Source organism: Balaenoptera borealis, assembly GCF_965194805.1.
Source record: "Balaenoptera borealis genome assembly, chromosome: 5".
Classification (NCBI taxonomy): domain Eukaryota; kingdom Metazoa; phylum Chordata; class Mammalia; order Artiodactyla; family Balaenopteridae; genus Balaenoptera; species Balaenoptera borealis.
Genome location: NC_138862.1, coordinates 59267804 through 59282854, shown reverse-complemented (window position 1 = coordinate 59282854; position 15051 = coordinate 59267804). Strand labels below are relative to the sequence as shown.

The window sequence follows — 15051 nt, the reverse complement described above, 5'->3', positions numbered from 1 at the left end:
TATCAAAATGGACAAAAATGTTACCCGATTAGAATTTATTATTGTCATATAATAATTTATAATAATTTAAACTAGGGATACTATATTCCTTCTTCATTTGGGGAGACCAATTGTTTTAAAAGAGGGCCTCCTTTATGTTATGTTTTATCATTGCAAATAACATTTCATTCAACAATCAAAAATGCTTATAAAATCTTTTTTAAACACTATCATATAAATGTTGGGAGCATACGAGTTACCTTTTAGTTCACAGGTCATAGAACCATGAGAAGCTATGTACAAATCTGATGCGGAGAATATGTGTCCTCCAGATACCTTGACTTTGGACGAGTTAGCAAGGTGAGATGTTGATATTGTCCCTTTTGGAGAGGGATGTGTGTTCTTCCAGGGATGTTTAAGTGCTCAAAGTGGTGGATGTGGTAGATAAAGTTTTGGCCCTTCTTAATAATGGAATCTAGAAATTTAGTTGTGTATTTTTTCCTGCCTAGATAGAAAATTTCATTTCCAAGTCTTCCTTGCAGGAAGGTGTGGTCATATGATTAAGTCATGTTCAGTGTGTTGTAAGTGAAAGTTTGGTATTGGATTTCCAGAAAATCTCCTTAAAGAGTCTCAGTCATCCCCAAGGTCTGCTCCCTTTGTCCTCTGCCTCTTTCTTCAAACCTATAACTCAGACACGATGACTGGAGCTGAGACCATTCATCTTACATCTTGGACCCAGAAGATGGATGTCAGAGTTAAGATAGTGAAACAGACAAACAAAAAAAACCAGGATACAGGGTTGCTGATTAATGAGGAGCCATAATATCAACCCTGTCCTGCCTACCTCTATACTTCTTTTGCATGTAAAAGAAACAATGTTCTATTTTATTAAAGCCATCACTATTTTGGACTTTTCCACTATATACAGCTGCACTCAATCTCAATTGATATAGAGCTCCAGTGGTGTAATCCTAAAATAGCCTTCTGACCTGTCATCACTCTTCCTAGGGAAGGTTAGGGGTGTGCTGCCTAGTGGCCTCCATAGTTACCAGGTACACTAAGCTTCACAGGAGATGCATTAGGCTCAAGAACTTCTAGCTTCTTATGGTCTTATGGTCCAGCCTCATCCACACTATTTCTAAAAGAAATTCCATGAAAGTTTTATAGTGAAGCAAGTTTCCTTTTATATTAGCAGAGAATATTTACCGGACAATAACATTTTGACATTTACTGGCAATTTGTGTGATGGAGAGCAAAATTACATCATTCATTACTTTTCTATTGCCACTGTAATAAATTACCACAAACTAAGTGGCTTAAAACAACACAAATCTATTCTCTTACAGTTCTAGAGACCCAGATATCCCAAATGAGTCTTACAAGACTAAAATCAAGATGTCAGCAGAGCTGGTTCCTTCTGGTGGCTCCAGAGGGGAGAATCTGTTCCTTGTCTCTTCCAGCTTCTAGAGGCAGCTGGCATTCCTTGGCTTGTGGCCACATCACTTCAACCTCTGCTTCTGTTGTCACATTTCCTTCTCCTCCAACTCTGACTCCTTCTGTGTCCCTCTCATAAGGATCATTGTGATTACATCAGGCCCACTTGGACAATCCAGGATAATCTCTTCATCTCAAGATCCTTAATTTAATCAAATCTGTGAATTAGCTTTTGCCATATAAGGTAGCAGGGGTTCCACAGTTCCAAGGTTTAGGATGTGGACACATTTGGGAGGCTGACTCCACTTATCTAGACATCTTGATTAGAAATCATTCAGGAAAGGTGTTTTTCTAATTTAAAAGCAACAGAAATTGTTACATACGGTTACAGTTAGATATGGTTGCCTTTTAAAAAGGCAGCTTCCATAAATCAAATACTACTATTAAAATGTTTAAAGGCAAAAACAAACTATTTGCTGAAAATATAGCAGGCAAGGTGACAAAAGTATAATATACTCAATATATGCACTATAAAATTTTTTTAAATAATAAGAAAATCACTGACTCCAATATTTTCATAAGCAGTTAATTGTGCAAGAACAACAATTCACAAATGATAAAACACCCCCAAAATCTGTTCATCCTCATTAAGCATAAAATTCCAAAATAAATGGAAAGTTTTACTTTTAGAATTATGATGATCATAACAAGACATTACTAATGGTAAGAGTGCAGTCAACCAAATCTGGATGCTTTCATAACTTGCCCCTAGAAATATATGTTGGTCTTCCTTGGAAGTTATGTAGCACTTAGTATCAAGAGTGCTAAAAATGTTCATATGTTCTACTCAGTAGTACCACTTTTGGGAAATCATCCAAAATGCAGCAGAGCAAAAATGCTTATCTTTATCTTTATGTGAAAAATTAGAAAAACCTAAAGATCCTACAATAGGAAAATGACTAAATAAATAGTGCTGTAATTATAAGATAGAATATTATTCAGCTATTTAAATGTATGCTACTGGAAAGTATTTTTTCCTAATTCACTTGGAGAAACACCTATGGTAAGGGCAGGGAGAGCAATCTTACAAGGCAGCTGAGCAGCAGCTAAAAATCTGCTCAGAAGTCAGGAGAACATGCCTCCCCTGGACCTGATCTTTCTGAGTTTCCTTTCAAACCGTTATGTGTGAAAATTTAGGTATATAGTTATCTGAGTTTATTAACACTGACTCCAATTGGCATTAAAGGGATAAACAGGCCCAAAATTCAGTCAGTTACCATTGATATGGCTCTACCAGATGTTAGAATATGAAATGCTGCACTTCTGAACTGGTTGGTGAATGGCAACTAGTTGCTGCCCTGACCTGAGCCCTTGAGTAGTCCCTGCATCCCTGGCCCCCTGGGATCCTTCCTTGGGACCTATCATTTTGGGATCTCTTCATTATTGAGCAACTGAAATGACTGGCACAATTGGGCCTTCAGGAAGCTGCTGGAGATATATATGTATATATATATTTCATTTCAGGACAAACTTCTCCCAAATTCTTTCTTTGACCTCACTCCAAAATAAAACTAAATCCATTTCCTTTGCTTTGAATTACTATTTACTTCATTTGCATGTTCTTTTTCTCATAAAGCCATGTAAATAAGGAGAGGATTCTACTGCTAGACAAATGCGAGTGGAGCATGTGCAGTGCAGCTCTGATAAAGCTTTATTTGGTCCAATTCCCACTGTGCTCTTAGCTACTTTCACGTCTGTAGTTAAAAGGATGTGAATTTTCCAAGTTTCTGCCTGCTTTCTATGCCTGTTTTTCACTATTGTTCCCATTGGTTTGGCTGATCTTCACAGTTTCTCCCAGATTGACTAATTTAATACTGCGATTTCTACTAACTAGCTTTCATGCCTTCCCACTTTCTGCAGAATAGATCCCCTCTATGCAGAATATCATCTATTGAACAAGGAGTATGGGAAAGCAAAATAAAAAGTTGTATATTCAACATTGTCATAACTATGCAAAATTAATGTGTTAGACTGGGTGCTCCAAAAAGCAGACTCCAAAACAGGATAAAATATGCAAGGATTAGATTAGGGGAAACGCCTGTGAGAAAAAAAATGCCAGGAAGAACTATTAGACCACAAAGCAAGTGTGATCCTGAGTGACTGCAGGAAATAGGTTGGGTGGAAGAATCCTAGAGTGCTGTGTACCACAAGAAGGTTTGGCAAGGCTGTAGGGGAGTTCTTAAGCGAAAGTAGGTCATTAGAAGTATCCTGTGTCCCTCAGAAATGGACCTACCTTGGTATTTCTGTTGTGCTCAGTCATTGGCTGGGAAGCAGAGCCTCATGGCACAAATAAGGTGATAAATCTCAACGTGCAGAACCTGGGGCTTTTTGTCAATTACATCCTTATATTTGGAAATCTACAAGGTATGCCACCTTTCTTTTCCATGTAAACCCCCTAGTCCCTCCTGGAAGAACAAGTTCATGGCTTCAGACCCTAACATTTTGCTGAGATCTGAAGCTATAGGCACATCAAAACATGTGGACATCCACAAAAGTAAAAGAGAAAACAATTTGCAAAGCAATGATACATCCATAAATTGGTTTCATGACACAAGCAATGAGATAAACATACATATGGCACAAAAATATGAGCATATACAAATATAGTACACACAGGTTCCTGGGATATAAGAGAAGTCAACTCTCTCCCTGCCCATGCTTCAGAGATACAAATAAACAAGACATAGGCACTCTATACTTTTTGTCTGAGTGGGAGGAAAGAAAGGAAAATACATTTATCAGGATCCTGGTTTTGTGCCAGTCACTGTGGTAAGTGGTTTCACATTTGTTAAACTTAAAATGTATGTTACTATTTTTGTCTCTTATTGAATACCCATAACAAGGTTCTATGTAAGTGTGCTTATTCCTGCTTTACAGAGGAAATAATGGGTTTCAAAGAGGTAATAGATTGAAAGTTAAGTAACTTGTCTAAGGACACACATCTAGTAAATAACAGAACCACAATACATTTCAAGTCCACCAATACAGAAGTAAGGGGAGAAGGGTGTTTTCAGGTGTTGTCTATATATACATTTTTTATTGCAAGGAATTTTTTTCCCCAAAGCAACTTCAGTCTTCTAATTTTTGCAGCTGAGGGTATTTTATACTGTTTTTTTGGATCAACCCTATCCACCTCACAGTATGGGATTGATTCTCTCACCAAACATACACTTTAAAGAGCCAAGGGGAAGAGCTCAGTATCAAGTCAGCATTCTTGCCCATCTCAGGTTCTCAGGTGTGGTGCCAATGACTATGATCCTTTTCTGTATCCCAGTTTCAGTAAGTGGCCCCTGCCTTGTTTACCTGTCCAGCCCTCTAGTCTTGTTGTGACTACTTTGACCCCTTCCAGTCTTTTGGAGGGTTACAGCTCTTTCCCTGAGGGACAGGCCCAATGGCTGGACCCTTTTTTAGATCTCCTGTTCTCAGGCCTCTAATTCTTTCTGCCCTTTACTTCTGTGGCCTGTTTGTGAAGCTGATCCATCCTTGTGAATTTTCTGGAATTCAGACCTTTAATCTATTACATTTCTCTGCTAATCAGAGCTTTGTTATGACATTTCTGAGTCTCGTTCTCTATGCAACAGTGACTACCATTAGCAAATACACATTTTCAAGTTGTTCCACCATCATTATTTTTTGGCTTATTAATACAGGGCTTCCTGGTATCCATCTTGTCCAAATGAAAACCCATCTTTGGTTCAGAAATAATTACAGATATAATTTACTGATCACTTTATATATGTTAGCTCAGTTAACCAACATAAAAGATAGATATTATTACCATCTGTGTTCTACAGAACAGGAAAAATTGAGATATGGAGCAGATTTGGTTCTCTGGAAGCAGACATCAAAATAGATTAGGGATCAACACCTGTGAAAGAAAGTGGGTGTAAGGGAGATTGGGGAGCGAAAGAAGTCAAATTGTGATATAAGCCTGACATAACCTTGGCTGACTGAACTGGGAGCTCTGGGTCAAGTATTGCCCATCGACATCCCGTGTGGAGTCAAAATGGCCAGCCCTGTATACACTTTCCTTGCTCCATCACTGGATGCAGGCTGTCATGGGAAAGCATGACCTTGGACAAGGGAAATCTCAGCTGAGCAGACCTTGAAGGACCATACACCTGGATGCAGTCTGCTGACTGCATTCCCCAACAGCTAAGAGCAAATCTGTTCTTGAAAAAGGATCTGAGTGGTACATCTGTGTCTACCACAGACTCTAAGAATGTAGGAAATATATGAAAGAGTCTACAGCTAGTAAGTGGCAAAGATTTGACACCAAGTCTTTTGTGGCTCAAAAGTCCATGCTCCCCACTAATTTATAATTGATTTCCAAATATTCACCCAAACTAGTTGTATCAGAATCACTTTTAAAATAGGAATTTCTTTAAAATATGAATATTTGGCCTCAATCCTGTGAGATTCTAATTCAGTAGATGTGGGTGAGATCCAAGAATTCCACCTAGTTAATAAAAACTGCCCAGGCTGGTTCAAAAGTACAGTCATATATAGAAACTATTGCTATCATTGATGAGGAGAAGATGCCAAGTAGAAGAATGGAAATGGTTTTAAACGCTGTACTACATTTCTGATAGAAGCTACCCAATGAGTTTTGGAGTGTTAAAAAAATTCAGAATCAAGATTCATCCCCTGGGCTGATGTTATCTAAAGTCAGTGGCAAGACCACGCCAGGACCCTGCGTCTTGTTTTGTGATTGCTGTTTCTCTGATCACCCTTGGGTAAAAATATTGAAGAAAGTACAGCTGCTTCATGGTTCATGAAAGGAACTGCACCTGTAAGTGAACTGAAGAATTTGCCCTGTAAGTAGCTCCAAAGATGTTTGCAAAATGAATTTGAAGATTCCAAATTCTATTTTGCTTTTTGTCTTTCACTATAAAATCGGAGATAGGTTCATGTTTTTGAAATTGTTTCTAAAATACGATGCAATTACTTTTTAAGATGTAGTAAATTCTTCAAATTTGCACATTTAAATAAAAGTATAATTTTCTGATCAAACAGTGCATAATTATAATGGGACAAGGGTCAAGATAGAAGCTTAATTACTAGATTAGGTATAAATTTAAAACAAAATTGATTTGTTGCTGAGCTAACAAACTTCTGAGCCAGGCTTCTTTCAATTCTTCTTTACCAGAATGAAGATAGGAGTCAGATTCTGACTGAGAATTCTGTCTACAGTGGGGCTCTAAGGACTCCAGCTCTGGAGGGACAAAGGACCAGTCATGCTGATAAAAGTCACAAAATAGATATCTTTTAAAAAATACATTAGATGTTACATAAGTTTTTTCCCCCAAATTTATCTAATTAGCACAGTCATTTTTATATGAAAAAATCTTTAGAATAGTGAATCATGAAGGTTTTATGCTGAGATAAACAACATTTATAGGACTTCTTTCTGGTTTGGGATAATATCCTGAGAACCTTGGCCTTGTGGTTTATGGCTTTGACTTCTGAGACCATTTTAAAGGGACAACGAGCCTTAACTCTGCTGGTATAGGTCATTTGCATTCCATCTTGAGCATGGGAAAGAAAGTTGTGTAAATATTACATAAATACTGTAATATTTGCAGGATGTTTACTCCAGTAATGGAAGTTCTAGGAAGCTATGTGTAGTTGCTCTGTATTACAATGTGGTGGTTGAAATGCCTGAATATTTATGTCCCAACACTGAAGGCTGATATGAGGAATTTACAGTGCTGGTTGAGCCCTTTAAAATCAGGAAGAGTGACTTTTCATCTTTGTTCCTCCAACCATTGCACAGTGTTTATCTGAATCAGTGAATACATGATAACTGTTTTTTAACCTTATATACTTAAAACCATTGAAATTTGGCCTTGGAAGAAAATCACCAGCCTCTGAGAGAAAGACTTACAAAATCAACTTCTGTCAATGACCACATATGTCACAAATCTAGATTTTTCATTTGGAATCTCAAATGGGTGAATTTAATTAGCTTCTGTGATTAGAAGCTAAGCTAATTATTACAAGTGGCCTTGGAGAAAACAGTCCCACATTGATCCTGTCTGATCTTGAACTTTTCCATTTCTTCCTTTATTCTATTCTATTTAATCCAGATAATAACCACGTGAAGAATGTTGAAAATGGAAGTTTCCTTTAATTGATATTCAAGGTGTTATTCAACTCAGAACTTCATTATTTAGAGAGAACATGTAGCCAGTACTAATGATGATCTCGTCCCATTGGTATCTATCTACAGACTAAAGACAGTTGCCCTTCCTTCATCTGTTGAGGAAAGGCTTCCTATCACTCATTTTCTCCATAACCTCAGAAGACTCTCCACTGGTTTAATAAGCATTCTCATCTTATAATGACATGATTTTTTGGAAGATAAATCTAAAATCTCTTACATGAAGTTTCATAATCACAAGCTGTGGAAAGGGGGGAAATGTATACTTACCATAAGTACTTTTTACCATGAATTTCCTGACCTTCATTTGATTAAAATCTCAACCTAAAGATTTCAACAATATAAATTTCTTTAGAGTTTAATTGTTCATTCACTGAAGTTTGAATGAGAAAAACCTAAATGTGGGGCAAAAAGGGTGGTGTGGAAGGAGAAGTTAAGGACTGCGCTGTTTAATGTATCAGAGCATTTGAAAGTGAACAGCCAATTTGACAAGAAGCAAAACCCACAGAACAGAGTACTGCCTAGTCTTTCTGTTCATTTTGTTTCACAGACTATTTGGGCTCTTCTTACTGTTCTCTCCCACCTCCTCTCTCTTCTCTATTTATTTTATAGATGTCATTGGAGTAGGTAACCTGATCCAACTCTGAAGAATTCATGGGAGGAAGGGAAGCTTTCTACTTGAGCATCCGTGATATAAACAGGAAATGAAGACATCACCTACTATGCTTGGAATCGGGAAATTGCTTTGGGTCCTCTTCCTAATTCCACTTGTAGGCATCTGGAGTATCAGTGGTAAGCCACTGACTTCTTATATTTCTCAGGGGGGGGTTGGAGGCAATGTTTTCCCTTGCTGATCGTAGTAGGATGTAGTGTTTATGTCAAGAGGATAATGGTAGATGAAACCAAGTAGTTAGACTTGCTCACTGAAGACATTATAGGACATAAACCAAATTAGAAAATAGTATTTAAGTCATACTTTGGCTGGTTTTCTTAAAAACATGTTCTGATGGTAAGAAAAGAGAATTGGGCAAACATTATAAATAGTTCAGTAGAAATTTATCCCTCCTACTGGCAAAAATGTTCTGGATGCCATACTGATGGTGAATAAATAGCTTGTTCTTTCCAAACTGAAGCTAGAGGAGTGTTGAGGTACTCAGGTGGGTAGGTTAGGTGTTGGATAACTGGGGTTATATCTGATTCCATGGTTACTCTGGAATAATGTGGCTAAATAAAATCTCGCTACTTGCTTCAGTGGGGAACGTGCCTTGAGAATACTGAATGAGACAATGCTGAGAAATATGGGATCGGAGCATTCTGTCTCTGCTTCTAGTATGTTGAAAAAGAATGTTCCTACTTGGGTGTCATATGATATAGAAAACAGCTTGGATTCTGCATAGATGATGTTTGGCCACTTTTGCAAAGACTTTATGCGGGCAAAAAAGTGATGAGTTCATTTACTCCCTTACATGGTCACAGATGCCCGCATATTGTAAAGGGGGAAGGGCTATAAAAAGCTAGCAGAAGTTTCTGATTTCCCGGTTTCAAATACCTTGCCTTATTATCCCCACAAGCACACATACTCTTAAATTTTTCAAATCAGAAAATATGGTCACTGAAATCCTGTAAATGTCATCTTCAATTCTGGAACTGTGCGGTTTGGAATGTCTTTGTGATGCCAGGATGGCACACAACCAGGTGCAAAATAAAAATCCCCTTCACTTAAGCGTTTTTATGTTTCTAAGTATTTGGTATTATGTTGATGAGGTGTAGGATGGCTGACTGGATTTTTCACTTTAGCTACAACTGAAGTCAAATATTATTAAACAGAAGTCATACCAGTTTGAAGAATATATAAACTATTCTCTGTGAAACTAAGTAAAAGAATATGCAGTGCTGCATCACACTGGGAGTATGGTACAACTCTGTTCCTCCTCTCAATGTGCTTACAAAAACAGACTTGGGTGTTAGAATTGGGTTCATTGACTGGCTCTGCCACTTACTGTGTGACCTTGGTTTAGTTTCTTATCCTCTCTTATCCTTAGTTTCCTCTTTTGTAAAATAGAAATAATAATAATTGTACCTAAATTATGGGGCTTCTGTGAAGACTACAAATACAGTAGATAAAGTGCCTGGCATAGTAAGTGCACATAATAAAAGCTTGAAAAACATTAATGGTATTTTTGTTAATATTCTGTACACCAAGCAACCCACACAATATTCAATTAAGTGGGAAGCAAGTTTTAACATTATCATTTAAAATAGTTAAGGTTTTGAAGCTAAAATAAAATGAATAAATGAAATATATTGTACAATATATTTAGCCCAAAGTATAGTGACATGAATTATTTGAAAAATGAAACGGAGAGCCTTAGATAAAGTACTGGCCAGGTATCTTATCCAGCAGTTTTTGGATTGTAGCATTACTTGAATTAAATTAGGAATAGAGGTTGGTGAGATTTCCTGTGATTTGCTTACTGAATTCTTTACACTGTCACAGTTTCAAACTGTTTAAAAATAATTTTTAAAGATTTTTTCCTTTCCACTTCAAAGCAATGTGAAGTCTGTGTGCCTCTTCCCAGGAATGAGTCTGCATCGTAATAAGGTTGTAAAAAAGGTAAAGTTCTCTACAAACTTCCTGCTTAAGGTCTTTCTCTATAATGAAATTACACTTGCTTGCCTTTTGTGTTTCTCAAAAAGAAATTAGGGGGAACTCTGTCCCTTTGTATCTAGCATATACTTTCTGTCTGGATGAAAGTAATAAAAGTTTCAGCACCTACACATGGAGAGATTCTTCTGGCAAGAACTAGGCTGCAGGTGGAGATGGCCCTTGTCAGTCACCTGCCTCATCCCCAATGAGCGGCTCCAGCTGAGAGGTCCTGGGACGTTGTTCAGCTGGGCATCAACCAAGGATCCCAGCTTCAAGCAGCCAGGAGCACTGCAGTTAATGTCTGGCTATAGCAGAGATTATATATGATCCTGAATAAGGCAGGAGGAAATCTCTGATCACTGCTTATTGTAATAAAAAATCATCCTAATCTGGTCTAGTACCAGAGGCCACTGACAGTTTGGTGCCTTTGAAAACACAGTGGTTGGGGCCAAGTCTCCATGTGGGTTTGCGTGTGTTCTCTTTCTCCTTTATGGTAGTAGTTCAGTGTGATCCATGGATGCATACTCCACATTCCTCCCAGATTCTGTTTCTCCACCATGAACAGGCCATATCCTTGGGTCAGAGAAGAAACATTGGGGCAAAAGTGCTCTGAATCTGTCTCTCATTCCTTCATATTCTGGTTTTGTAACACAGTGTCTTTATCAGGCTTTTCTCTGGCTCTACTTATTTGTTCTTACTGAAATATGCACATTGTATGCCAGAGATAGAGCTCTGCCTTCTGCCAAATGCCTGTGTATTGTTATTACAAAAATGCCTGTCATAAGATATGACTACCTTTTACGTAAATGTCTAGAAATATATTCCGCAGCTACAGGATTTCCTGGATTGAGGTATGAAAAGACCAATTCTTGTGTTGATCACAGCCTTGAATAGACTTTCCTAACACTGAGCTCTTTAATTAATTATTGCTTCCTCTGTCCCACTATCAAAATTTCCTCTATTGTAATGTTGAAGACAAACAGTTTATCTTGATTCACTGGGACTTTCCTACTTAATTTCCATCATTTGTGAGTTTCACCTTTACTTAGAGTTCAGAATTTGTTGCAAGAAAAATGTTCACAGGCATTTGTAATCAGGTCCAAAAATGAAATCAACATTTTTCTTTGTTCTTTGGAGGCGCAGTGGTGGAGCAGATAAGACCAGAGACTCTAGATTACTAGATTACTCTCCCATCTCTGCCATTTACTGGTTCTGTGACTATAACCTCTCTGGTTCTCTTTCCTCATCTAAACAATGGGGACAATAATGATATCGAACTTATAGGGTTGTTGTGAGTATTGAGTGAATTAATTCTATAAAACTCTTAGGACAGTGACTGAAGTTTATTAGCTAAACTTACATAGTAAGTGCTGTGTAAGTTTAGCTAATAATGTTTTAGGTTTTTTTTCCCATTTAGTCCCAAACTTAATTAGCTTGATAGTCCCCTTAAAGTAGTATTGGGAGATCATCTCTCATTTGGGGTTGACAAAAGTTGTCTATAAACAACTCTTGATATCATTATCTCCCATCATCCCCATCACCAAGAAATGAGAACAGAGTTTGGGAGTCATGAGACTTGAGTTACTTTGTGTCAGTGAATTGTTGTATCATAAGCAATTTGCTTCACTTTTCCAATTTTTTTCACTCCCTTACCTAAAATAAGCTCAATAGTTTCCACCTTTCCGGTGTCCTCTCATGGTTATGGACTCTGATCTCCATGCTTATCTCCATGGAAGAAATTACTTGTGTGCCTGTGTCTGTGTGTACACATGCAGGGAATCATGTTAGTGTGCTCAGAATCTAAACATGTACAACGTGAGGTTCACTTTGAATACAGTCCAGGCGAGTGATAGAGGGGCCATCTAGGCAGTCACAGGGAAACATTAGGTTTGGCTGGTAGAGCTCTTTAACTCCTCCTTTTCTCCTTCCTGATAGCCACATTTATCTTATAAGCATAATCTGGAACTTGCATGTATCACAAACAGCCCATTGTCCAGAAGTGGCTATAAGGAAGGCTGGGACACTTAGGTTCTACCTGGGTGGTGATGACCCCATTTCTTTTTCTTCTGGGGTATTAGGAGAATTAATATTGGGGGACAATTGGCAGTTTCTGCCCACATAGATAATGTTAGGTATCTTCTAGGGCTTTGAAAATGCCAATGAATCTCAGTGTGATCTCTGTAGTAGAATGTATTAGGAAGGTGAGGAAGTATCTGGAAAAGAAGTAGAGATAGACTTTCCTCGTGTCCTTCCAACAACACATAACCCACGGTCACTCTGAGCATCACATGTAACCACTCAAACACTGAAGGCAACATTTAGAAATACTTATGTTGGTTTCTTATAAAATGCCAAAGGCTCTCTTGAATGCTACTGTCCACAGCTTCCAAGGTATGTTCTAGGCTTTTCTTGACCTGATTTTCTTCCTAAAGTCACTGTGAGGAAGGTGGAAAGCCTAGCATCTCTGAAGGACAAACCCACCTATACCAGAAAGTCTTCCCTACCCAGAACTATTCTCTAAATTGTCAACATGAATCATTTTTCTTTAGGTTCTATTGAACTGGCTAAAAACTTTTGCTATTCCAGAGAGATAATTACACATTGGCCAATGAACTCTCCACCAGAAACTCATCCTTATCACATAGGACAGGCAGAACTCTGAAGGATTGGAGTGAATCCTCTGGTCTGGGGAGACAAAAGCATGACCAGTAGGGTAGAACTGCAGGGGGACATTTGTCATTTGGTGGAAATGTAATGAACAAGTACTCAGAGAAAGCCTGAGAAAGTACCAAAAAGCAAAGGATTTTTACTTCCTAGTTTTGACCAAGACTAGCCTTCTTCATTAGTATAATTCTCAAGAATTTCATGTCTCATATAAAAGGACTTTTTTCTATGGGATGTAACACCTTTTCTATCTCTATTATATTCATTTGGCTGGTGAATATACCACATCACTGACCCATGATCACATCACTGCTGACCCCCGAAAGAAGTTGGAAGTAACTGTTCAGAGCAGAGGCACTTGGGGCAGACCTTCTGGGTTTCCATCTTGTCTCTGCCTCCCATAGGCCTTGCACCCTTGGACAATTACTCAACTGCTGTGTTGCTTCCCTAAATTCACCCTATCCAAAAAATAGTAATGCCTGTCATTTATTATTATTTATTGTGAATGAACCACAGTGCTAACAACTCTTCCTATGTGTTCCCATGCACTTTCACAACTATTCTACCAGAAAAGAACTTGTGGTTTGGAGTTAGCCAGACCTGGGTTCAAGTCCTGGTCCTGTCTCTGCCTCCAGCCAGCTGGTGATCTTGAGTAAGTGGCTTAGCTTCTCTAATATTTGGTTTCTCCCACTTAAGATAAAGATAATAATAGTAACTACCTCATAGAACTGCTGTGAAGATCAAAGAAAACAATATATGTATGGTACATAGAAGTGCATAGCACATAATAAGAACTCAAAAAATATTAGTCATATCCCTATTTTCCTCCTGTCAGGAGCACCTGGGTTTACAGTACTTTGATAATGCGAAATATGCTGCAATTGTGGGCAAGTGACAATCAATATGAAGCAGTGATTCGGGAGGTTACCTTCCAAATGTGACTTAAACTATCTGACCTGATGATCACTAAAGCTCTCTGCTTGTACTATTCTTTAATATCTCAAGGAAAGGAAATGACACAGGTACTTTAGATGCTTTGCTAACTGTTAGACAAAGCTATGGCAAATACTAGAATGACTATATCAAGACAAAAAAATTTCAGAATTATCCCAAACTATATAAAAGCAAGAGATATATGACTTAAAGTCTTAGATTGCTCAATACTACTGGATTAAAGAGATAGTCTTCAAAATATTCTCCAAAATAGTCATATCACATTATGAGAAATTCTAGCCCTAGAAGAACTTGTTTTAAAATGTGCTCTATAGGGACTTCCCTGGAGGTCCAGTGGTTAAGAATTTGCACTTCCACTGCAGGGGGCATGGGTTCGATCCCTGGTCACGGAACTAAGACCCCCCCATGCCACGTGGTGCAGCCAAAAAAAAAATTTATTTAAAAAATGTGCTCTATAAATACCATATGAAGTCAAACTTAAAGAAAGCTTTCACATACCATTTTAAGAAGATTTTAAAGAGAAAATAGTGATAGAAGATGAATGTGAAAATTCTCTCTATTCATTTCATGGTCTTTGTTTTTTTCTTTTTTAAAAAAATTTAATTTAATTAATTTTTTTATACAGCAGGTTCTTATTAGTTATCTATTTTATACATATTAGTGTATATATGTCAATGCCAATCTCCCAATTCATCCCACCACCACCGCCACCCTCCCCATGATCCCCCCTTGGTGTCCACATGTTTGTTCTCCACATCTGTGTCTCCACCTCTGCCCTGCAAACCAGTTCATCTGCACAATTTTTCCAGATTCCACATACATGCGTTAATATAAGATATTTATTTTTCCCTTTCTGACCCACCTCACTCTGTATGACAGTCTCTAGGTCTATCCACATCTCTACAAATGACCCAATTTTGTTCCTTTTTATAGCTGAGTAATATTCCATTGTATATATGTACCACATCTTCTTTATCCATTCGTCTGTCGATTGGCTTTTAGGTTTTTAGTAGTTAGTAAGTTTCACAAATTACTTACTCCCTTCAGCTCCTGATGTTATTTACACCAGCAGCTACACTTGTTAAGCTGGGAGGTACTGGACCATGCAGTATTTTTTGGTCAGTACACCTTTCTGATTGGCTGATCTGGG

The 15051-nt window shown here is 37.9% G+C and overlaps 1 protein-coding gene across 1 annotated transcript in view; it reads left to right on the top strand.

Annotated features, from left to right (window-relative positions):
- BTLA (B and T lymphocyte associated) overlaps window positions 1-15051 on the top strand; it is a 62287-nt gene that overhangs the window by 23662 nt on the left and 23574 nt on the right. Inside the window, 1 exon segment of the mRNA XM_082394816.1 lies at window positions 247-8428. Coding sequence (XP_082250942.1) covers window positions 8341-8428 — 88 coding nt within the window. The 5' untranslated portion in view covers window positions 247-8340.